The sequence below is a fragment of the Aegilops tauschii genome, chromosome 6, assembly GCF_002575655.3.
Source record: "Aegilops tauschii subsp. strangulata cultivar AL8/78 chromosome 6, Aet v6.0, whole genome shotgun sequence".
In the NCBI taxonomy this organism is placed as follows: Eukaryota; Viridiplantae; Streptophyta; class Magnoliopsida; order Poales; family Poaceae; genus Aegilops; species Aegilops tauschii.
The window spans coordinates 236,640,771-236,666,036 of NC_053040.3; the positions used below are offsets into that span (position 1 = coordinate 236,640,771).

Sequence of the window (25,266 nt, forward strand, 5' to 3'; positions counted from 1 at the left end):
ATGGCAGGAAACCTCAGAAGGGAGGGAAGAAGTTGGAAGTCAACAATGCTTTTGAGATACCTGAAGACATCTATGCAGGGTACTGCACTCCTCCTCATAAGACAAAGAATGAGCGTAAAGTGCGCATTCAGAGGATAGAGAGGAGATGGGCCAGAGAATGGAGGGAATATCGCTATGTCACTCCCAAGTACATGAAGAAATTCGATGTACACCCTCCATGCCCAAGACCTCCATTTGCACCAGGCCAAGAAGCTGATCCCTCTAGCATCAGAAGAGGTGAGGATTTCCCTAAGGAGTGGGCCAAGCGTCAAGCTAAGCTGGCCAAAATGGCAAAAGAGGCAGTGAAGAAATTCAATGAAGATCCTGTTGCTACCACTGCTGAGGCCTCTGCTAGCAAGCCTAAGAAGGCTATGCCCAAGAAGCATGCACACAAGCCCAGTGCTTCTGCTTCAATGCCCTCACGGCCATGCACCTCGGAAATGCCCTCATGGCCCAGCTCTGCAAAGCCCTCATGGAAAATTCCTCAAGCTGCTCATGCTCCTCCAAAGTCCTCAGCTCCTCCTGCTCCTCCAAAGTCCTCAGCTCCTCCTCCAAAGTCCTCAGCACCTGTGCATCTCGCCTCGTGCCAAAGGACAACTGGCATCTCAATTGCCTCAGGAGCCTCTGCAAGTTCTTCAGTTCCTCTGAATTCCTCAACATGCCCTACCTTGCTGAAGACCAAGGCCGCTGCTGGACGAGGCTCTAGACCAAGTCCTCACAAGAAGCAGGTCGCCTTTCAAGGGCCGTCTAATGAAGACGAAGCTGATGGTGAGAAACTTGCCGAAATCATCAAAGATAGACAGCAGAGGGCCGCTAGAGCCAAAGGAAGTGAAGTTCCTCTCTTACTGGATCCAAAGTTGATCCTTGAGTACATTGATCACTGGCAGAAGGACCCCAACACACGTGCCTGACTTCAAGCTGACTCCTGGACAAAGTCACATGCTGACCGCCTTCATTGGCGAAGAAAAATGGAAGTTTGAGAAGGCCAGGCAGCTAAAGAAAGCTCAATACAGAAATGAGCGCTTTCTGAAGAAAAATGCTGTCAACATGACAACTGATGAACTCATTGCTATACAAATTGAGATCAAAGGACTCAGTGATGAATTCAACGTCTACCACACTGATTGGCTAGGAGCCAAGGTCAGATTTGTCAAGTTTGCTGAAGGATTCACCACCAATGTTGCAGCCCCAACGCAACATGAATCTCCTCAGGCTGAAGCATCTGCTCAGCCGACTGAAGAACATGCCAGCACTGCTGATGAAAATCAGGCTGCTAATGAAACTGCTAGTACCAGGGCTGATGACTTTATTCCAGCCGCTGATGAAACTGTCAGGGCAACCACTAGTGTTGCGCCTGAAGAACAATCCAGGCCAGCTGAGCCATCAACCGTTGAGCCTGAAGAAACTGAACCAACCAGGCCAGCTGAGCCATCAACCGTTGAGGTAAATGTACCAATTTCCTCTGCTCCTCCTGCACCCACACCAAGTCCAGTTCTTCCTTCTGCATTAGACGTGAAGAAAACAAAGGTTGCGGAGCGAGCAGCAGTGATGAAAAGGAAAGCATCAGCTTCATCAGATTCTTCAGCCCCGAAGAAGATGAAGACATTGACAAGCTCTTTTGAGAATCCCATTGATGTTGTTCCTGTCTGTAGTATGCCATCAAAGGAACTCGTTCCTTTTGGTGAAGATTATGAGATCCCAAGCAGATCGGATGAAGTCGTTCCTTCTGCTGCTTCTTCAGAGCAGTTGGACGAAGAAATTGAAGCAAATAATATCCCTTCAACTCCAGTCATCTCATCGCCTATGCCTCAGTTCACAGCTGAAGAGGCAGGCGTTGAAGAATTAAGTGAAGAAGATGAAGATGTGGACATTGGGAGCACCATGCCTGCGATGAATGATGACTTTTGGGAAAGTCAGCACCCCAACTCTCCTTTGTTCACGCCACTGCAACAAATCCCTCAGTCCCCAGTGCACACTAAAGTTCAAATGGGCTCTGAAGAACCTCGCACCACTCCGTCCATTCCTGAAGAAATTCCAGCCACTAGTGCTGATGAAAATGCTTCTGAAGAAATGAAGACCCAAGCTGCAACTGATGCTGAAAGCAAAATTCCTCAGCCTGTGGTTCCTGAGAATGTGATTCCTGAGGCTGTGATGCTATTGACTGATACTCCTCAGCCCGAGCCGAAGAATCCCTTCTCTAAGAAGCAAACCTTCAAGGCTGATAACTTCTTCCACGAGCATGTGTTCTTCACAGATTACAACCCATATGACTCTGCTCGTCTTAGAAGGAAGCGTTTCTGGACTGCCAGCCAAGCAAACTTCTATCTTTGATAAGGACAAAGTCTTCGACCATGAGCATATTCCTCACGTGGACATGGAATCACTGCCTTGCTTCACGCTAGTCCTTAGTGTTCTTCACGATGCTGGACTGCTCAACTTCTGCACAGATATATGTGATTGGAATGAAGAACCAATTCTCCAGTTCTATGCAACACTGCACATCACAGGAAATGCTGCAGATGTGAACTCTTGGTGTTGGATTGGATGACAGAGAACACTCACTTCAAAGCACCGGCCTCTGAATTGCTTCATGCCCTGCCTGTCAGTCCTCCCCTTGAAGGTGCACGTTGTATATATCATGAACCTGAACTTACTGACCACTATATGCAAGTGTTGATGAAGGCGCTGAAGCCCGGTCAAGCCCCAAGGACCAAATTCCTCGTGAAGGAATTGTTGTATGTGCCACGGACTGTCTATCGCATCTTGACCAAGACTTTGAGTCCAATCAAGGGCCATGACTCTAATGAAGAAGTGGTCGTTGGCATCATGAAGAATATGCTTTTCAACATCATGCATGGCGTTCCTATCAACTACCATGATTTCTTCATGAGGACTCTGGCAAATGTTGCATTGTCAACTTTTGAGTTGAAGCCTTAGGCTCCCTGGATTATGAGATTCCTCGGATCAAGGTCTTCAATCAATTACAAGGCTGATACACTCAACCATGGCAGCTACTTGCCCCCCATTGAAGTCCTCAAGCGGCCATTTTCCTCAGCTGATGAAAAGGGCAAGGCCACTGCTGTAATTGATGAAGGCATTCGTCCATTGGATGGTCAGTTCCGCAAAGCTGCATCTTACTCCACCAATGATGAGTCTGCCACTCATGAATCTGCCGCCAATGCCTCAAAGCAAAATCCTCAAGGCATAGCTCCCAGAGTGATGACTGATCGTGAGCTTCTCCTTAGTCTTCACCAGAAGGTCGATCGCAACCACAAATGGGTTAAGTGTCAGTTTGGTTCTATTCTTCACAACATGACTGCTACACACAATGCAGTGAAGAAGAACCACTTCTACCTCCATGAAGTATTCAATCGCACCTGGGTTGTTCTGTCTCATCTTTATGGTGAAGAAGATCTGAAGCAAATGGGTTTCAAGCAGGACTTTGACTGGTCTCAACCACCAGCGAAGAAATTCAAGAAAGTCAAAGTTCCTTCCTAGGTGGCCAGCTCATATTCTGCATCGCGCCACACTGATGAGCATGAAGATTTGGACGACACTGACGAGCATGAAGATTTGGACGACACTGCGGCAGGCCCTACTACAACAACCGACCCCAACAACGCTGGCGCTCCTCCATCAACATGATATTCTTCAGAGGCGTTAGTCCTCATTTTTTGTCCCTTTTGGTCATTCAATGACAAAGGGGGAGAAATTTGAGTTAGTCTTCAAGCGGGTCTATATATGGGCATTTTTTTGCTAAGTTACAACTCTCATTCTTTTGAAGACTTTGTTGGGTCGAGTTGTAAACTTAAACCTGATGGTGGTCTGATACTTTTGCTATGTTCTTCTGCATGCTATTTCCTCATATATGTTAATGCATGCATGCTGAATCACATCAGTCACCATATTTCATCATGCATTTCAAATTCTTCATATCATATGTTAAATGCGTGTATGAATTACAAGTTATAGGGGGAGATCTCCATGATTCTACTCTTCAAATGTGCATTGCTTCAAAAGCAAATTCCTCACTATGCACATCTTCAAGGGGAGTTCTTCTATATCTTGCAATCAAATTCCTCAATTTGTGTATTTACACTTCATATGTTTATCCCCGTTGAAAACTTAACCTATATTGTCATCAATCACCAAAAAGGGGGGATTGTAAGTGCATCTAGTGCCCCTTAGAGATTTTGGTGCATTGAAGACCTATAGGTTAAGGGACTGATGCGTTTGTGACTGTACACAGGTCTATAAGTCTATGAGGAGTTTGATGTTTACAGAGAAAGTCGACCCCTAAAAATTAATGTCTTCGACTGAAGACTTTGTCGGAGTAAATGGCCACGGGTAGCCTAACCGACTGCCCCTGGTTCTTCTGAAAAAATTATCAGGCCTTCGGGCCTCCAAGCACTCCAAGCATTGGGCCGCCTTCCCTGGCCGGCTACCTCTGAAGCCGACTCCCGGAAGGCGACCCAGCCTCAGCAACCCCTCCCCGGGACGACTACGGGGTAGCCGACTCCAAGAAGCCGGCCAAGAAGAACGCCGACTCCAAGAAGCCGGCCGAGACCACAACCACCAAAGCTACACCCACATAACGGTGACAAGACGGGGTGTGGCCACAGTGCGGCCCACTACCCCCGAGGCCCGAGGCAGGCATGGCCACAGGAGGTCGTACGGGATGACCGTCTCCTGTGCGGCTCGGCACTGTAGCCATGCCAGCCTCGACGTCATCCACGACCGACTCCTGTACGGCCCGCAGGCGTCGGGCCCCTTCCGCCAGAGAGAGGCGCGGAGGCGGCCCGGCCTCCCCCAGTCGACCGAGGGTGTAGCCGGCCCCCAGAAGCCGGCTACCCCCTTCCTCGAAGCAGGAGCCCCATTAAGGAGACAAGACGAAGTAAGGCTACAGTGAGAGCCCCCGAGGCGGCCCACTGTAGCCATGCTTACCTCGACAAAGCCCTCGTCATCAGAGGCGAGGCTACAGTAAGCAGCCGCCGACAAGACCCTAGGCGGTGGGGCCGGCCTGTCGACCAAGAAGCCGGCAGCCGGCGGGACCCACCAGTCGGCGGGACCCAACAGCCGGCGGAGAAGCCGGCGAGCGTAGACACTGACGGCTGGGACCAGTGCCCAGCCGGATTACCATTGTACCCCGGGGGGTAGGCCTATATAAACCCCTCGGAGCACCCATGCAAAGGGTTAGCTTCTGAACACAACACACACACACACCATAGAGATAGAGAGAAGTAAGAGCTAGCCTTGTTCTTCTTCTCTCTTGAACCCAACAGCTCTAGGAGCAATTGTAGCTACCTTTCCTTGATCTAGTGATCATGCGGAGACCCCGCAGAGCAGGACTAGGGGTGTTATCTCCTCGGAGAGCCCCGAACCTGGGTAAGATCCGCCGGCGTGCATGTCTTCGCCTCATCCCGTTTCCAGGCACCGGCGATGTCTTATTGGCACCCACAATGATAAGCCATCCGTTGGCATATGTCGCACCAACCACCCGACATTTGGCGCCCACCGTGGGGCCAGGTGCACCGTCGTCCGGAGACCTGTTCTGGACGGGTACCCTCTTCCTCCCCCGCGAGCGCAGCCAGCCTGCTGCGCCCGATGGCGTTTGCCTCGACGCGCTGCAAGGCGTCGACGACGCCTGCGCAGCGAGCTGCCTCGCCGATCTGCTCGGCGAGACTCGCATCTCCGACGAGCCTGCGTCCGACGCAGGCACCGACTACACCGAGAACCGCCTCGTCAGCCTCCTCGACCAGCTTCACATCTCCAGCGAGCCTGCTGCAGACATGGAGTCGGTCGGCTCCACCGACCCGATGCTCATCGACTCCGACACAGCATCGCTTGACGCCTACCCCTCCGACGTGGTGGTCTTCGACGACCCCCTCCCTCGAGCTGACAGCGGCAGCAGCGCTGTCACCGAAGTGTTGGTCATCAGCCACGTCGCCAACTCGGGCGAGAATGCCCACGACGCCCTGCAAGCGGCAATGCACGACCTCTCCGTCCCCATCCCGGCCGACGCCGACGCCGAGACCCTGGAGGCACGCCGCCTTGCCCTCATCGCGGAGGGCCAGAAGATAGCCTCCATGAGACGCCTCACCGAGGCCCACCAGCGCGAAGTCGACCGCGCCGCCTTCGGTACGCCGATGCCTAGCAGCCCGAGCCGAGCCGGCTTCGTCCAGAAGCGCGGCGCGGCCGTCGCCAGCATGCTGGGGGCAGATCGCCCTGTCTACGCCACCCCGCTCAAGAATCTGCGAGCCGCTCAGGCGGCTGCAGAAGAGCTCAATGGGCTGGGAGCCGATGAGCTCCCCTACATGGCGAGACGGATCCAGCAGCTGATCGACGCGGCTGCAGAACGGCATGAAGCCGGCGCCCGTGCTGATAGTCATCCCCCGCGCCGGGAGCACGCCGGGACGTCCCGCTCGCCGACTGCGAGCGGCGCGCGCCAGAAGAAAGACAAGGAGCCGGCTGCCAGCCGCAGCCGGACTCGCATTACCATCGAGTGCGACGCGGAAGGCCGCCCTCGAGCGGTTGAACACCAAGGAAATCTGCCTCCTCCCCCGCTTCGAAGAGAAAGACGCCTCACTCCGCCGCCTATCACACACCCGACTCTTGGCGAGCGACTCGGCCGCCGAGAAGGAGTCGGCGAGAACGACGCCCGCCACAGGATCGACCGCCTTGCTCGATCCTTGGCGTTAGAAGAAGAAGACGATGTCGGCCTGCCATGCTTTGGCCCCCGCATCCGCGACGAGCCTTTCCCCAAAGGGTTCTCGCTCCCCAGAGACACGCCCAAGTACAACGGCTCGGTGAAGCCGGAAGATTGGCTCATCGACTACTCCACGGCCGTCAGCATAGCCAACGGCAATCGGCGCGTCGCCGTGAAGTACGTCCCCCTCATGCTGCAAGGCACGGCGCGCACATGGCTCAACAGCCTCGAGCCCTACAGCATCAACAGTTGGCTGGACTTCACCGAAGTCTTCGTCCGCAACTTCACCAGCACCTACAAACGGCCTCCCAAGCCTCGCCAACTCTCCCTCTGCGTCCAAGGGCCCAACGAGTCGACCCGCGACTACCTCACGCGATGGGCCGAGCTCCGCAACTCCTGCGAGGGGGTGCACGAGGTCCAGGCCATCGAGTACTTCACCGCCGGGTGCCGAGAGGGCACCCTCCTCAAGCACCGACTCCTCTGCGACGAGCCGGCTACCCTCGATGAGTTGCTGGTCATCGCGGACAAGTACGCCACAGCTGACTCCTCAATGAAAACGGAGCTCCGAGTGGACGCCTCGGGGAAAGTGATTGCTCCGGCTCCTAAGACGCCGGCTGGCGACCCTAATCGGCGCCCCTACCAGAACGACCACAAGCGCAAGGCCCCCCTGCCGACTTCCTCCAGTCGGCAGGTGGCCACAGTTGAAGACGAGCAGCCCGAAGAACGGCCCGCTCCCAAGAAGAAGGGTGGAAGGCCGGCTTGGCAGCCGTCTTTCTCCTACGAACAAGCTCTCGACGCCCCCTGCAAGTTCCACAACGGCGCGAAGCCGTCCAACCACACAACCCGGAAATGCCACTGGCTCACCCGCATCACCAAGGGCGAGGGGATGTTGCCGCCTCCGCCTCCCGGCCCGCCGCCTCCAGCCCCCCAGCAGCCGGCGGCTCGGCCGGCAGTCGGCGCCATCCAAGACGAATTTCCCGAAGAGCACGCCGCCTACGTCGTCTTCACCAGTCAAGCCGAGGACAAGCGCAGCCGACGCCGACAGCATCAAGAAGTGAATGCAGTCGCCACTAGCACTCCCGAGTTCATGCACTGGTCAGAAAAACCAATCAGCTGGAGCCAGGCCGACCACCCAGAGGTAATGCCTTCGCCTGGCTCCTATGCAATGGTCTTGGATGTCACCCTCGCGACGGAGAGGCGAGCTGCCAGATTTTCCCGCGTCCTGATAGACGGCGGAAGCAGTATCAACATACTGTACCGCGATACCATGGAGAAGCTGAACGTCAAAGCGAAGCAGCTCATGCCGAGCCGCACCGTCTTCCATGGTATCGTCCCTGGCCTGTCTTGCTCCCCAATCGGCAAGATCAAAATGGATGTTCTCTTCGGAGACAAAGATCATTTTCGCCGAGAAGCAATATGGTTCGAGGTAGTGGATTTGGAGAGCCCCTATCATACACTGCTCGGCCGACCTGCCCTGGCCAAGTTCATGGCTGTGCCCCACTACGCCTACCTGAAGATGAAGATGCCGAGCTCGAAGGGGATCATCACGGTAGCCGGCGACTACAAGAAGTCCATCGAGTGCGCCATGGCCAGTAGCCGGCTGGCCGAGTCCCTCGTGGTGGCAGAAGAGAATAAGATGTTGGAACGGGTTGTGGCCATGGCCGGCAAGCAGCCGGCCTTGTCCCCCAACCCCAAGGATTGTGATGCGCAGGGCTCCTTCCAGCCTGCCAAAGAGACGAAGAAGATACCCCTGGACCCGGAGAACCCGGAGAGGTTTGCTGTCATTGGGGCGAACTTGGACAGTAAATAGGAAGGCGAGCTCATCGACTTCCTCCATGAGAATCGAGACATCTTTGCATGGTCCCCAAAGGACATGCCGGGTGTCCCGAAGGATTTCGCCAAGCACAAATTACATGTCCGAGCTGATGCGAAGCCGGTCAAGCAGCCCCTCCGCCGACTGTCAGAAGAGAAGCAAAGAATTGTGGGAGAAGAGATAGCCCGGCTCCTTGCCGCTGGCTTTATCATGGAAGTGTTCTTTCCAGAGTGGCTTGCCAACCCAGTTCTGGTTCTGAAGAAGAATAACAAGTGGCGTATGTGTATAGACTACACCAGTCTGAACAAGGCCTGCCCAAAGGATCCGTTTGCTCTGCCACGGATTGACCAAGTGATAGACTCCACAGCCGGATGCGAGCTGTTAAGTTTTTTGGATGCGTACTCAGGGTACCATCAGATCAAGTTGGACCCAGCTGACCGCCTGAAGACTGCCTTCATCACACCCTTTGGAGCTTTCTGCTACCTGACTATGACATTCGGCTTGAGAAATGCCGGTGCCACTTTTCAGCGTTGCATGCAGAAATGCCTCTTGAAACAACTCGGCAGGAATGCCCACGTCTATGTAGACGACATTGTGGTGAAGACAGAGAAGCGCGGTACCTTGCTGGAAGACCTGAAAGAAACATTCGCCAACTTGCGCCGATTCCAAATCAAGCTCAACCCCGAGAAGTGCGTGTTCGGAGTGCCAGCCGGCCAGCTGCTGGGCTTCCTGGTCTCCGAACGCGGCATCGAATGCAACCCTGTCAAGATCAAGGCCATCGAGAGGATGGAGATTCCCACCAAACTGCGAGATGTGCAGAAATTCACTGGCTGCTTAGCCTCCCTGAATCGTTTTATCAGCCGACTAGGAGAGAAGGCTCTCCCCCTGTACCGACTCATGAAGAAGTCCACTCACTTCGAGTGGAACGACCAAGCCGACCAAGCCTTCCATGAGTTGAAGAAAATGCTGACCACTCCGCCTGTCCTGGCGGCGCCGACTGAGAAGGAGCCCATGCTCCTCTACATCGCCGCGACTAGCCGAGTCGCCAGCACTGTTGTTGTGGTCCAGCGCCCGGAGGAAGGCCGAGCCCAGCTAGTCCAGAGGCCGGTGTACTATCTCAGCGAAGTGCTATCCAGTTCAAAGCAAAACTACCCGCACTACCAGAAGATGTGCTATGAGGTGTACTTCGCTGCCAAGAAACTGAAGCCCTACTTCCAAGAGCACCCCATCACGGTCGTATGCACTGCCCCGCTCGCCGAGATCATAGGCAGCCGGGATGCATCCGGCCGGGTGGCAAAATGGGCCATTGCATTGGCGCCCTACACAATCTTCTACCAACCCCGCACCGCCATCAAGTCACAAGCATTGGCCGACTTCCTCGTCGACTGGGCCGAGACCCAGTACCTACCGCCGGCTCCCGACTCTACCCATTGGCGGATGCACTTTGACGGGTCCAAGATGCGCACCGGCTTGGGAGCCGGCATCGTCCTCACCTCTCCCAAAGGCGACAAGCTCAAGTACACGCTGCAGATCCACTTCGCCGCCTCCAACAACGTGGCCGAGTACGAGGCGCTCGTACACGGGCTCCGGCTAGCCAAAGAGCTTGGCATACACCGGATCCTGTGCTACGGCGACTCAGACTTGGTGGTCCAGCAATCGTCTGGCGACTGGGACGCCAAGGACGCGAACATGGCGAGTTATCGATTCCTCGTCCAGCAGATCAGCGGATATTTCGAGGGATGCGAGTTCCTCCACGTGCCAAGGGCCGACAACGACCAAGCAGATGCCCTAGCACGGATCGGCTCCACCCGACAAGCCATACCGACTGGCGTCTCCCTCCAGCGCCTCCTCAAGCCGTCCATCAAGCCGTCTCCAGAGTCGGATTCCATCTTCGTACCACCTACGCCAGATACAGCCGGATCTGACTGGAGAAACCCCGCAGGCGGCACGGGGACTTCGACAACTGGCCCGGGGACTGCCGTAGTCGCACCCGGCCCGGGGACTTCAGAACCCGGCCCGGGGACTGCAGCAGTCGGCCCGGGGACTACAAGGACACAAGAAGCAGTGGCCGACTCACCCAACCCACCCACCCGAGTCATGGTGACTACATTAACAGAAGAAGAAGTCACAGCTCCCTCATGGGCCCAGCCCATCCTCAAGTTCCTAGTCAGCAGAGAGCTGCCGGCTGATGAGATCTCAGCAAGACTAGTGCAATGACGAGCCGCAGCATATACAATAATCAACAGAGAGCTTGTGAAGCGCAGCGTCACTGGAGTCTTCCAGCGTTGTGTCGAGCCAGAAAAAGGAGTGGCAATCCTCAAAGACATCCACCAAGGCGAATGCGGCCACCACGCAGCCTCAAGATCACTTGTGGCCAAGGCTTTCCGCCATGGTTTCTTCTGGCCGACTGCCTTGGAGAATGCTAAAGAAATAGTCAAGAGCTGCAGAGGATGCCAAGTTTTTAGTTCCAAGCAACACCTGCCGGCTTCTGCACTCAAGACCATTCCCCTCGCCTGGCCTTTTGCCGTCTGGGGACTAGACATGGTGGGCCCTTTCAAGACAGCCCGCGGCGGCTTGACGCATCTACTTGTCGCTGTGGACAGGTTCACAAAGTGGATCGAAGCAAAGCCGATCAAAAAGCTGAATGGGCCGACTGCCGTGAGATTCACCACCGACATCACTACTCGGTACGGCGTGCCGCACAGCATCATCACCGACAACGGCACGAACTTCGCCAAAGGAGCACTGGCACATTTCTGCGCGACGCAGGGCATCCGACTGGACTTAGCGTCCGTTGCCCACCCGCAGTCAAACGGCCAGGTCGAGCGAGCAAATGGACTCATCCTCTCCGGCATCAAACCCCGACTGGTTGTACCACTGGAGCGATCCGCCGGCTGCTGGCTCGAAGAGCTGCTGGCTGTCCTCTGGAGCCTGCGCACTACACCCAACAAGTCAACCGGCTTCACTTCATTTTTCCTCGTGTACGGTGCCGAGGCTGTCATCCCAACAGACATCGAGTTCGACTCGCCTCGGATCACCATGTACACGGAGGAGGAGGCCAAAGAAGCAAGAGAAGACGGCGTGGACCTACTGGAAGAAGGCCGGCTGCTAGCACTCAGCCGGTCCGCCATCTACCAGCAAGGGCTGCGCCGCTACTACAACCGCAAGGTCAAGCCAAGATCCTTCCAAGAGGGCGACCTTGTGCTCCGGCTGATCCAGCGAACAGCCGGCCAGCACAAGCTCTCGGCCCCTTGGGAAGGCCCCTTCATCGTCAGCAAGGCACTCGGCAACGACTCCTACTACTTGATCGACGCGCAAAAACCAAGAGCACGCAAGAGAGACGACTCCGGCAAGGAGTCGGAGCGACCATGGAACGCAAACCTCCTGAGACGATTTTACAGTTGAAAGCAGTATGTATCATGCTACCCCTTTTTTTGTATTAAGTACAAACCAACAGGCCCCCCGAGCAGTACTCGGGGACTGCCCTTGTTTATCTATGAATGACAAGTGTCATATCCATGAATGTATTATTACATTTTGAATTCTTGTCTGGCACCGGGTTCGACTAGTCGGCCCGGGGACTGGCCGCCTTGAACTATATTGAAAGTTCTACCTGAAGTCAGAAAAGTAGTGTGCCGGCTCCCGAGTCCCCTCTTGTTGAAAGTCGCAGCTCGAAGAACCGACTGTCCGACTAGCAAGAGGCAAGGCAGAAAGGACGCCCACACGAAAAATGGCTAAGGAACAACGAACCTATATAGCAAAGAGACGGCCTCCAAACATGCCTGCCGACTGCCAGAACAGCCGGCTGGCCGGCTTCCTAAACACTTAGCTTTAATCCGGCAAAGCTAAAGTACTCCTCCCCCCCCCCCAATTGGCCAAGCACTCCTCCAGCTACAGATTGCAGAGCAACTGTTGGACTGGGGAGGCGGCAACCAAGGGAGGGCGGCAAAGGAAACAGCAGAAGGACAAAAAGCAAAAGTACAAGGAAAGGCCAAATGCATAAGTTATATATACACACAAAGCCCCCAACAGGCTGGCAACAGACATAAGTTCGAATACACCCAGTGGGTGGAATTGTGCAGACTTAACCAAACATTGTTCCTAAAGTAACAAGACAGGAAAACAAAAGATGGCAGACTAAGGGCGCGGCGCGGAGGCCGAGCTGGTCGGTGGAGACGGCCCCGCCGGCTGAAGAGTGGCCGCCTAGCGGGTCTCGGCTTGACCACCACCAGCGGCAGGCGACGCACTCACTCACGACGTAGTGCTGGAGGCACGGTCAGGCTGAGGCTGGCCGTCTGTCCTACCAGCCGGCTCGGCGTCTTCACCCTCCTCCTCCTCCTCTTCGCCCTCGTCGCTGGAGTCGATCTCCTCCGCTGAGTCCTCACCGTCCGCCGGGTTCAGCCCGAACCACTCCTCCCGCTGGGCGACACCGTTGTCATCTACCTCGGGGGCGAAGATGCTGGTGTCGGTGTAATCGGCGATCGCCGAAGCCCGCCGGATGATAGCCGGCCGCGCCGGCTCCAGCTCTGTGTCGGCTTGCTGCCGCCAGGTAGCCAGCTGATCCAGGCTCAGGCCGGGATACCAGGCCTTGACGAACTCCAGCGCCCGCCTGGCGCCGGAGTGAGCCGCCGAGGCCTTCCAAGCCTCGAAGCGGCCGACTGCCACCTCCAGCCAGTCGGCAGTCCGACTGGGGGTGCGAGGAACCACTTGGCCGGGCCAGAGGGCGGCCAAGACTTGCGCCCCGGCACGCTGAAGCCGACGAAGCAGTCGGTGAGCCGGCTGGATGCGGGCCTGGATCGCCAGGAGCTCCTCCTCCAGCGAGCGGCCGGCGGTTGGCGAGATCTCAAAGCCAGCCTGCCTTCGCGCTTGGCGACGGGCCTCGATGGTCTGGTTGGCGACAGTAGAATAGCCAGGGAAATATTCTGCGCCAGAAAGAAGAAGAAAAGGAGAAAAGAGCACCAAATCAGAAAAAGAGCCAAAGTGGCAGATGGCAAGAAAGGACGAAGAGGTAGGCGGCTTACCGTCAACCAGATCTTCGATCTGGCCATAGCCAAAGACCAGAGTCTGCCTGGCTTCAGCCCAGCCAGCCACCTCCGTCTCGTACTCGGCCTGGAGGGCGGCTTCGCGGTCCTGCACCACCTTCAGGGCCGCCTTGTGGCCTTCCTCCTGGTCGGCCAGCTTCTTGACCAGGCGGTCGCGCTCCTGCACCAAGGCGGCGAGCTCGGCATCCTTGGCACGAAGGGCAGTCTGAGACTCTCCCAGCTGTGCCCTCAGACTGGCGTTGGCCGTTACAGGGACGGCAGAAAAAGCAAGAACAGTAAGAAGAAGTCGTCAAGGAAGATCTGACCCGACTGCTCAGCAGTCGGCCCGAATCTCGGGGACTACACCCAGTGGGTGCGCTGACGCGCCCCCACATGAGATAAAGAACAAAGCATGTACCTCGGCTCTCAGTAATGTCGGCGGTCTTCTGAGTCAGCTCCCGAGCCTGGGAGTTGAAGGCGGCCGCTCGAAGGTTGTGGTAGTCCTGCAAGATAGACAGAAGACCGAAGTAAGAACAAAAATAGCAAAGGCAAATCCACCAAGAAGTTCCAAGCCGCCTGCTCAGCAGCCGACTCGGAACTCGGGGACTACACCCAATGGGTGCGCTGACGCGCCCCCACGGAAGAAATCAAGATCAAGAAGAAATCAAGATCAAGAAGAAGCAAGATGGGAATACTAACCCGGATGGCCGCCCGTGTCGCGAGGAACTCGTCGGTGAACTGCCTCAGCGCCGCAGCTTGGCCCTGGAGCCGGGTCCGGACGTCCTGTGCAGCCACGTTCACCACGGCCGTCCCTCCGCCTGGCGTCCACCCCGAGGTAGCGCTGGCCGCCTCCGCATCCCGGGCCGACGAGCTGGAGCCCACGGCCGGCTGCGGCTCCGACGCGGCCTTCTGTGGCTCCGACGCGGCCTTCCCCGCGCGCCGGCTCGACGGAATCAGGACCGCCATCTCAGCCCTCGCGGCCGGCTCGCCCCCCGCCGACTGTGCAGGCGGCGGATCAGGCCGGCCGCCTTGAGCCGCCCCTGTTGGCGGGGTCGGCACCGGCGCCCTCTCCATGATGATGACGTCGTCGCTTCCCCCCAGCCCTAGCTGGTCGCCGCTGGCTCCCTCTGGCGAGCGCTCCGTGTCCCTAGGCGCCATGACGCGCAGCGGGGTGACCATCAAAACCTCCCCCGCCTCGGCCGCGGCCGCAGCCTCTGCTTGGGCCCTGGCTGCGGCATCGGCGAGTGCCTTCGCCGCCTCCTCCTCCCGTGCCGCCTGGGCGGCGGCCGCCTCCCGCGCCTCTCGGTCCGCCCGCGCCTCCCGCGCGTTCCTTTCTGTCGCCTCCTGAAGGTCGGCACGGGGGTCCACGCGGCGGGTGGTGCTCCCAGAGCCCCTCGGCGACTCAACGACGGAGGCGGCAGCCGCCCGCTCAAGCGACAACGGAGCTCTGATCGTTGAAGAAAAAGACAAGGGTTCAGGAACCACCAGAAAAAAGAAAGAAAAAAGAGTATACGCAAGAAAGTGAACTTACGCCGACACGGTCTGCGGTTGCTTCACCGTCTTGCGGAAGCGAGCCGCCTTTGCGGCCGCCTCCTCCCGCCTGGTGGCTGCCGCCCCGCCTCTGGGCTTCTTCGTTCGGCTGCCGAACAAACCCTGGGCGGCGCGACGCTTTTGACCTCCACCCCGAGCAAGCAGCGCGGCGGTGGAACCCGCGCCGCGTCCAGATGCCGGCTGGCGGCGCGGGACGACTTCGGCCTCATCGTCGTCCGGCCAGTCGTCAAAGGTAACTCCGAGCCCGGAGCCGCCTGCTTCGCCGCCGGCTTGGCCACCACCCGGCTCGACGTCGTCGTCCATACCGGCCGCCCCCAGGTCGGGGTCCTCCAGATCGTGTTCGGTCCGGTCGGGGACGAATCGGCGCTCCGAGTCTGACCCGCCGGCCGGCCGAAGCAGAGGGCTTTGTCGAAAAGCAAACCGACTAAGTTAGAATCGGCTAAGAGGAACTCGGCAACAAAGCGAAGAGAGAGAGAGAGAGACAAGGAGAACATACCGTGGCGGCGGATTGGCTCGGCTATATGGTTCCTTGCCGAACTGCCACTCTTCGGTGAGTTTGCAGTTCGCAAGGTAGTTCACCATATAGGCAACCTCCTCGCGCGGCATCTCCTTGGTACACATTCGGCTCGGATCGAGCTGGCCGCTCATCTGACAGATCAGATGAGGCCGGCTCTGGAGCGGAAGAACCCGGCGCGTGACGAACGCGGCCAGAAGGTCGGGCCTCGTCAAGCCCTCTGCCTGGGTCAGCTCCCGCACTCGGGCGACGGCGGCGGACCCGGCCGGCGTCAGAGTCACGGCCCGGAAGGACCACTGGGGCCGCCTGCCCTCCGGTGGGCCGGCTACGTAAGCCGGCAGGTTGATGTAGTCGCCCCGCGGGGCGATGTTCCGCACATAGAAGTACGATTTTTGCCACTTCTTCACCGATTGGATCAGCGTGATGACGGAGAAGGGGTTGTCGGCGACCGATCTCCGCGACGCGATGAAGGCGCCAGTCTGAGCCGGCACGCCCCGCATGCGCGTGCCCAGCTTCGACTGGAAGAACTCCCCCCAGAGCTCAAGGGTGGGGAGGACGCCGAGGTAGCCCTCGCACAGGGTCACGAAGGCGGACAACAGCACCACCGCGTTTGGGGTGAGATGGTGCGGCTGGAGCTGATAGAAGTCGAGCCAGGAGCGGAAGAAGGCGCTCGCTGGCAGGCCGATGCCACGCAAGAAGTGCGAGCGGAAGACCACCCGCTCGCCCTCCCGCGGCTCCGGCGTAATTTCCCTCGCCGGCGCAAGGCGGACCTCCACCTTGTCCGCGGTCGGCAGCCGCCGAGTATTGCGGAGGAACTCGACGTGGTCTTCGTGCACGCTGGAGCCGTCCCAATCCCCGCCGTACTGCTCCGTGGCGGGAGGCATGGCAAAAACTAGCGCGGCGGCGGAGGAACGTGCGGTGGAAGAGCGCGGCGGCGAGGCGCTGTTGCAAGAAACGGCGAGCAAAGAAGATGGTGGAAGTAGGAGGAGCGTGCGAGGGCCTGCCGCCCTCCACCTCCCCCTACTTATAGCTTCGCGAGGCGAGGCCGAAGAGGCCGGACGTGGGGGGGAGACGTGGGATTAACTGCACCCATTCCCCCCACGCCCCACGATTATTGCGCCCTAAAGGCGAGCCGAAACTGCCGCAAGGAGACGTGCGGGCGGTTTCGGGATACAGAGAATCCGCGCCTGGGCCCGGGCGCGGACGTGGCGGGCCCCCGCCCTGCGGCGACGTCCCGTCGCGCGCGTGGGCTGGCAGGCTTTCTGGCCGAGGGAGGCCACGTGGTTCGCAGACGGCAAGTGGCCAGCCCGCGGCCCGGAGCACACGCTAGCGAGCTCCCGCCCTCCGACTCCGGAGTTTTCGACCAAGGCGGCACGCCTAACTAAAGCCGGCTCCCAGCTGCCGACTTGTCAAGATAGGAAGCTGATCGAGCTTCTCAACCCCTACTCCACCTCGAAGCCCAATCAGCTTTGGGGACTACTGTCGGAGTAAATGGCCACGGGTAGCCTAACCGACTGCCCCTGGTTCTTCTGAAAAAATTATCAGGCCTTCGGGCCTCCAAGCACTCCAAGCATTGGGCCGCCTTCCCTAGCCGGCTACCTCTGAAGCCGACTCCCGGAAGGCGACCCAGCCTCAGCAACCCCTCCCCGGGACGACTACGGGGTAGCCGACTCCAAGAAGCCAGCCAAGAAGAACGCCGACTCCAAGAAGCCGGCCGAGACCACAACCACCAAAGCTACACCCACATAATGGTGACAAGACGGGGTGTGGCCACAGTGCGGCCCACTACCCCCGAGGCCCGAGGCAGGCATGGCCACAGGAGGTCGTACGGGATGACCGTCTCCTGTGCGGCTCGGCACTGTAGCCATGCCAGCCTCGACGTCATCCATGACCGACTCCTATACGGCCCGCAGGCGCCGGGCCCCTTCCGCCAGAGAGAGGCGCGGAGGCGGCCCGGCCTCCCCCAGTCGACCGAGGGTGTAGCCGGCCCCTAGAAGCCGGCTACCCCCTTCCTCGAAGCAGGAGCCCCATTAAGGAGACAAGACGAGGTAAGGCTACAGTGAGAGCCCCCGAGGCGGCCCACTGTAGCCACGCTTACCTCGACAAAGCCCTCGTCATCAGAGGCGAGGCTACAGTAAGCAGCCGCCGACAAGACCCTAGGCGGTGGGGCCGGCCTGTCGACCAAGAAGCCGGCAGCCGGCGGGACCCACCAGTCGGCGGGACCCAACAGCCGGCGGAGAAGCCGGCGAGCGTAGACACTGACGGCTGGGACCAGTGCCCAGCCGGATTACCATTGTACCCCCGGGGGGTAGGCCTATATAAACCCCCCGGAGCACCCATGCAAAGGGTTAGCTTCTGAGCACACACACCATAGAGATAGAGAGAAGCAAGAGCTAGCCTTGTTCTTCTTCTCCCTTGAACCCAACAGCTCTAGGAGCGATTGTAGCTACCTTTCCTTGATCTAGTGATCATGCGGAGACCCCGCAGAGCAGGACTTGGGGTGTTATCTCCTCGGAGAGCCCCGAACCTGGGTAAGATCCGCCGGCGTGCATGTCTTCGCCTCATCCCGTTTCCAGGCACCGGCAATGTCTTATTGGCACCCACAATGATAAGCCATCCGTTGGCATATGTCGCACCAACCACCCGACAGACTTTCTGAAGACTTTGAAAGTGAAGAAATTGGTGTGACCATGAAGACTTGATATTCATACGTGGAACATGAAGCGTGAAGACTTTTGTTTTTGTAGTTTCATTTTCTCTTTCTTGAGTCATAGGAAACACCGTACTGCTAAAGGGGGTCGAGGATAAACTAAGGAAAAGTTTCCAAGTGATGCTCATCAAAAAATCCTACACCTACCAATCCCTTCGAGTGAAGCCATTGGAAATCTCATACAGTTCTGTCAATTTCTTCAGTGACAGAGACGAAGTTCTTCTGGTCTATGAGGAATTTGTCCTGACTGAGGAGTTAGGAATTCGCCAGTGCAGATTGCCTACAAATGAGGAACATGATAGCCGTGAGGAATTTGATAGTCAAATTTCCGACAGTTGTTGTGCTATGCGCGAGCTGTCCCAAAATATCATATCCACCTAAGGGTCATATCAATGAAGGGCATTTATGTCTTATCATGTCGGGCTGCTCCCTATGCTATAAATAGACGCCCCCTAGAACCACTAGCTGGTTGGCTGCTCCGAGAGAAACTGACACTTGTCATTGAGAGCATCCCATCCTCCGAGGACTTTGAGCGAAAATCATCAAGTGAGGAAAACCCAAACCAAACACCTACAAACCCAAAGTGATTGAGCATCACTGAAGAGATTGATCCTGTGTGGATCCGACGCTTGTTACCTTTGAAGACTGTGCATCTTCCAGACGGTTAGGCGTCATGGTCTAGAGCATCCAAGAGGAAATTGTGGATCGCCGAGTGACCGAGTTTGTGAAGGTTTGGAAGTCACCTGAAGACTTACCACGAGTGATTGGGCGAGGTCTGTGTGACCTTAGCTCAAGGAGAATACGGTGAGGACTGTGTGTCCTCAGGTTTAAATACGTAGCCGCTCCAACCAGACGTACAACTGTCACAGCAGTTGGAACTGGTCTACCAAATCATTTTCTTCTCTGAGCTAACTGGTTCTATTTCCTCAACCCTTCCATCTCCTCATTACTGTGTTGTGTGCTTGTTCATATCTGCTTCAAGACTTTGACTGAAGACTTTCTCAATTTCCTCAGTTCAATTTCTTCAGTCTGTTTGTCTTCATCCTGTTTTATCCTGTGCTTACGCTTTATGTACTCTGTGTCTGTTTTCATTTCATCATGATGTCCATGTTTATGTTATGTCATGTGTGCATCTGAGTACTTATTCCGCTGCAAGTAGTTCTTCGCTTAGGAATTTTCTCACCCTGAAATTCCCCAATGAAGAATTCATAAAAATCGCCTATTCACCCCCCCTCTAGTCGACTTAACGCACTTTCAATATCATACAAGACGCTCCAAGCAGAACACATATCATGTGACGAATAAAAATATAGTTTCGAGTAAAATACCGATGGTTGTTAGAAGATATCGGGGATGCCACTCGGCATCCCCAAGCATAGTTGGTTGCTCTTTTGGATAATAGCTTGGGATGCCGGGGCATCCCCAAGCTTAGGCTCTTCTATCCTTCCTTCATCCATCGTAAGATAACCCAAAACTTGAAAACTTCAATCACACAAAACTAAACAAAACCTCCGTGAGATTCGTTAGTGTAAGGAAGCAAACCACTACTATAAGTACTGTATCAAACCAATTCATATTTTGTTTTTGTATTATATCTACTGTATTCCAACTTTTCTATGGCAAAAACTCATCAAAGAAAACCATAGAGCCATCAAAATAAGCACACAACACAAAGAAAACAGAATCTGTCAAAACAGAACAGTCTGTAGCAATCTGACTTAGACGAAAACTTCTGGAACTCCAAAAATTCTGAAACAATAGGACGACCTGAGAAATTTGTATATTAATTTTCTGCAAAACGAATCAGGGAAAAATCACTTTCTTATAAACAATGAGAATTATTTTCGAGAGCATAAAGTTTCTGTGTTTTTCAGCAAGATCAAACAACTATCACCCAAGAAGATCCTATCGGTTCTACTTGGCACAAACACTAATTAAAACACAAAAACACAATCATAACAGTAGCATAATTGTGTAAACACTCAAGAACAAAAAGCAAAAAGCAAAAATAAATTGTATCCATTGGGTTGCCTCCCAACAAGCGCTATAGTTTTACGCCCTTAGCTAGGCATAATGAAAGGATGTAAGTTTTGTCATCTTTCTTCTTAACTTTCTTAGAAGTATTTCTATCATGGGGTTTTGTGAACACAACATAAAACATATTATCCATGGAAACCTTAGGGTTCCTAAGTTGGTGTTCATCATAAAGTTTTTGATTCCCCGCAACAATCCAAGAATAATGTTGATTAACATTATTGAAAACCTGTTGGATTATATCTAAAACGGGGACTTCCTTCTTAAGATTCTCTTCAAAGATTTTATTATCCCCAAGCAAATGTCTCAAAGCATAGTCATTATTGTAAAGAATTTCATCTATCACAGGTTTTTCACGATTCATACTATAAAAGTCAAAGATTTCTCTAGCTTCCCGTATTATGTAGTGAAACTCATTCATAAGAACGAGAGTGGCCAACTTTTTAGCCCTAGGATTCCTTATATCGGGAAGCTCAAAAAAAATCTTTGCAAAGTAGGATGGGTATGAATAAATTTACTTTCAAGTTTTAGAACTAGTGCTGAAATAGCATCCGCACAAGATCTAGTAGGTTTAAGTATAGGAGCATCATCAAGACTCAAATTTCCCACACAATTGAAGAATTCTTGGATATGTCCTTTTCCCGTAACGTTCCCTTGCCCAAGATAAAAGTTTGTAACGACCAAACCTCGAAGGATTTGAGTCTCTGTGCTTACCGTCCTAGTCCCTGGATCGAACTCGCTAGCACACACAGTATAGATGAATACCAGAATACCAAGTGCATCATTTATTACAACGTATGATCCAGAGTATATAAAATAAAACAATCTGCATAGCACTTGGCTAGCTTTATTCAATCAAACAGCGGAAAGTAGCAGAAAATAACGATGAGTCCCATCATAGCCCACTGGCAATGCTGAGTGCAGACTCGCGACCCTAACGGTACCTTACTCTTCGTCTAAATATCCTACAACATGAGACGTTGCAGCCATATAGGTCAATACTTTGAATGTATTGGCAAGTTACATAGGAGTAATAATATAGCAGACCTACATGTATATGCATAGTATAACAAAAGGAAGGCTTGAGGGTTTATTTTTGCAGAAAGCTGATTTTTTCCTCATAACTACCTAATAGTCAAATTTTTATTTAGTTCTTTTATTACTACAATTATATACACAAGGTTGAGTTGGCAAAATCAACTCCAACCTACCCTTTATTAAGTTGCCCACAAATATTATTAAGTGTCACATCTGTCAAGATCATCCAACAACTGTAATGGCATAGTCGCTCAAAGTTGCCCATAACCGGGGACACGGCTAATCATGATTAGTTTTAATACTCTACAGAGTTTGTACGCTTTTACCCACTGGACCCAATTCGAAGATTGAGACGAAGTCTTTCAGAAGAGGTTCCCTTAACCACCGTGCAGTCAATAGGAACCTGGAGACGGTTGGATGCACTGATGCAGAGAGGGTGAGGTTTGCCTCACATTTGTTGGAGGGTCCTGCTGCAGCTTGGTGGGACAACTACTTGGTCACTTATCCCATTGCTACTATCACATGGCCTCAGTTTCAGGATGCTTTCCGTGCTGCACATGTGTCTGCTGGTGCTATGAGTCTGAAAAAGGAGTTCCGCAGTTTGCGCTAGGGAGGTCGCACGGTTAATGCTTATGTGGAGGAATTTAATAATCTTGCACGTTATGCTCCTAATGATGTTAACACTGATGCAGCTAGGCAGGAGAAATTCTTGGAGGGCCTTAATGATGAGTTGAGCCTTCAGTTGACAGTGGCCACTTTTAGGATTTGCCAGGATTTGATTGATAAGGCTATTGTGCTGGAAGGAAAGCAACAGGCCATAGAGAATCGCAAGAGGAAGTACAACAACAATAACAGGTATAATTCAGGATCACAACAGAAGCCACGCACTTCATATCATGGTAATGGAGGTAATGATCATAATCATCATGGAGGGAATGGCCACAACCATAATGGCCACCATCATCATAATGGACACAAGAGTAACAATGGCAATGGCAGAGGTAATGGTAATGGCAATGGATGGAACAATAACCAGAACCACCAGGTTACACGTGCGCCAAGGGATTTGAGTCAAGTGCAGTGCTTCAGGTGTAAGGCTATGGGGCACTATGCCACAGATTGCCCAGGGGCGAAGAACTCAGGATCCAGCAAGCCAAACCCCTTCCAAAAGGGTCATGTAAATCATGTTAATGTGGAGGAGGTTTACAATGAACCTGATGCAGTGATTGGTAAGTTCTTGATTAATTCAGTACCTGCAGTTGTTCTTTTTGATACTGGTGCATCGCATTCATTTATTTCGAGGGTATTTGTTGATAAACATGGATTGCCAACCAAAACACTTAGCATGCCTATTAGAGTGAGTTCCCTAGGAGATGAGATGATAGCAGGTGTTGGTTGTCATCAGTTGACTTTGTCTATTGGGAAGCATGAGTTTCCTACATATTTGATTATATTAAAGTCACAAGGTCTTGATATTATTTTGGGTATGGATTGGTTGCAGTTATATAAAGGTCGTATTGATTGTGCCAGTCGATCTATTACTCTCAGTGCACCAGGAGGGAAGAGGATCAAATATGTGTGTAAGTATAAGCGTAATCAGGTGCAGGTGAACTCTCTTAAGGGGGGTAGCCTGGAAGAGGTGCCAGTTGTGAGAGATTATCCAGATGTGTTTCCAGAGGAGTTGCCAGGTATGCCACCAGATAGAGATATTGAGTTTCTTATTGATTTAATACCAGGCACTGGACCTATTGCAAAGAGACCGTATAGAATGCCTCCTCAAGAGTTGGAGGAATTGAAGAAGCAGATAAGAGAATTGCAGGCACAAGGATTTATTCGCCCAAGTTCATCACCTCGGGGAGCTCCAGTTCTGTCTGTGGAGAAGAAGGATGGGACCTTGAGGATGTGTGTTGATTATCGTTCTCTGAATGAGGTAACCATTAAGAATAAGTATCCTTTTCCTATGATAAATGATCTATTTGACCAGTTGGAGGGAGCTACTATGTTATCTAAGATTGATCTCAGTTCTGGTTATCATCAATTGAAGATTCGTGAGCAAGATATTCCAAAGACTGCTTTTACTACGAGGTATGGGTTGTATGAATATACTGTTATGTCATTTGGATTGACTAACGCTCCTGCATACTTCATGAATATGATGAACAAGGTGTTTATGGAGTTCTTGGATAAATTTGTGGTTGTTTTCATTGATGATATATTGGTGTTCTCCAAGAATAAGCAAGAGCATGAGGTGCATCTGCGTTTGGTATTGGAGAAATTGAGGGAACATCAGTTGTACGCCAAGTTTAGCAAATGTGAGTTTTGGCTGGATGAGGTAGCATTCCTTGGACATGTTGTGTCAGGTAATGGAGTTGCAGTTGATCCATCTAAGGTTGCTGCAGTTACAGAGTGGGAGACACCCACGACAGTTGGAGAGATTCGCAGCTTTTTGGGCCTTGCAGGTTATTACAGGAGGTTTATTGAGAACTTTTCTAAGATTGCAAAGCCTATGACTGAATTGTTGAAGAAGGAGAAGAAGTTTGTTTGGACTCATGAATGTGAAGCCAGCTTTCAGGAATTGAAGCGGCGGTTGGTTACAGCACCAGTCTTAACTCTGCCGGATATACATAAGGACTTCCAGGTATATTGTGATGCTTCTCGTCAAGGACTTGGGAGTGTTTTGATGCAGGAAGGTAAAGTTGTTTCATATGCTTCACGTCAACTTAAGAATCATGAGCTTAACTATCCTACACATGATTTGGAGTTAGCCTTAGTTGTGCATGCATTGAAAAATTGAGCCATATCTTATTGGTAATCATTGTGATATATTTACTGATCATAAGATCTTGAAGTATATTTTTACTCAGAAGGATTTGAACCTCAGGTAGAGGAGATGGTTGGAGCTTATTAAGGATTATGATTTGAATGTGCAGTACTCCTGGTAAGGCTAATGTTGTTGCTGCTGCGTTGAGTCGTAGGAGCCATGCTAATGCAATTAATATTGATGATATGCCACCAGAGTTATGTGAGCAGTTCAGGAATCTTAGGTTGGAGATGGTTCCTAAGGGATATTTAGCAACACTTGAGGTAAAGCCTACTTTGCTTGACAGGATCAGAGAAGCTCAAAAGGGTGATAAGGAGATTGCTAAGATAAAAGAGAATATGGCTAAAGGTAAGGCAGAAGGTTTCTATGAGGATGAACATGGAGCCATGTGATTTGAGAAGCGTATTTGTGTACCTCAAGATGCAGATATCAGGAAGTTGATTCCTCAGGAGGCACATGATTCGCCTTATTCTATTCACCCAGGTAATACTAAGATGTATTTGGATTTGAGGGAAAGATTTTGGTGGCCTAGCCTGAAGAGAGAAATTGCTGGGTATATTGCAACATGTGATGTGTGCCAGAGAGTTAAAGCAGAATATCAGCGACCAGCAGGTTTGTTACAGCCATTGCCTATACCTGATTGGAAGTGGGATGAGATTGGTATAGACTTCATTACAGGTTTACCCAGGACTCGGTCAGGTTATGATTCTATTTGGGTAGTTGTTGATCGTTTGACTAAAGTTGCTCACTTCATCCTGGTAAAGACTACTTATACCAGTGCTCAGCTAGCAAAGATTTATATGTCTAAGATTGTTTGTCTGCATGGAGTTCCAAGGAAGGTAGTGTCTGATCGAGGTACTCAGTTCACATCTAAATTCTGGCGTTAGTTGCATGAATCCTTGGGCACCAGGCTGGAGTTCAGTACAGCTTTCCATCCACAGACAGATGGGCAGACAGAGAGGGTAAATCAGATTTTGGAGGATATGTTGAGAGCTTGTGCTTTGGACTATGGGTCCAGT

The 25,266-nt window shown here is 53.2% G+C and overlaps 1 protein-coding gene across 1 annotated transcript in view; it reads left to right on the top strand.

Moving 5' to 3' along the window:
• Positions 1–1,929: 1,929 nt before the first annotated feature.
• Positions 1,930–25,266, top strand: part of LOC141025987 (uncharacterized) — a 43,062-nt gene continuing 19,725 nt past the window's right edge. Inside the window, exons 1-10 of the mRNA XM_073501927.1 lie at positions 1,930–2,280; positions 21,965–22,025; positions 22,119–23,356; positions 23,411–23,474; positions 23,787–24,064; positions 24,291–24,307; positions 24,357–24,595; positions 24,674–24,730; positions 24,926–25,005; positions 25,135–25,209. Of these exons, the coding sequence (XP_073358028.1) occupies positions 1,930–2,280; positions 21,965–22,025; positions 22,119–23,356; positions 23,411–23,474; positions 23,787–24,064; positions 24,291–24,307; positions 24,357–24,595; positions 24,674–24,730; positions 24,926–25,005; positions 25,135–25,209 (2,460 nt within the window). The remainder of the gene's footprint in view (positions 2,281–21,964; positions 22,026–22,118; positions 23,357–23,410; positions 23,475–23,786; positions 24,065–24,290; positions 24,308–24,356; positions 24,596–24,673; positions 24,731–24,925; positions 25,006–25,134; positions 25,210–25,266) is intronic.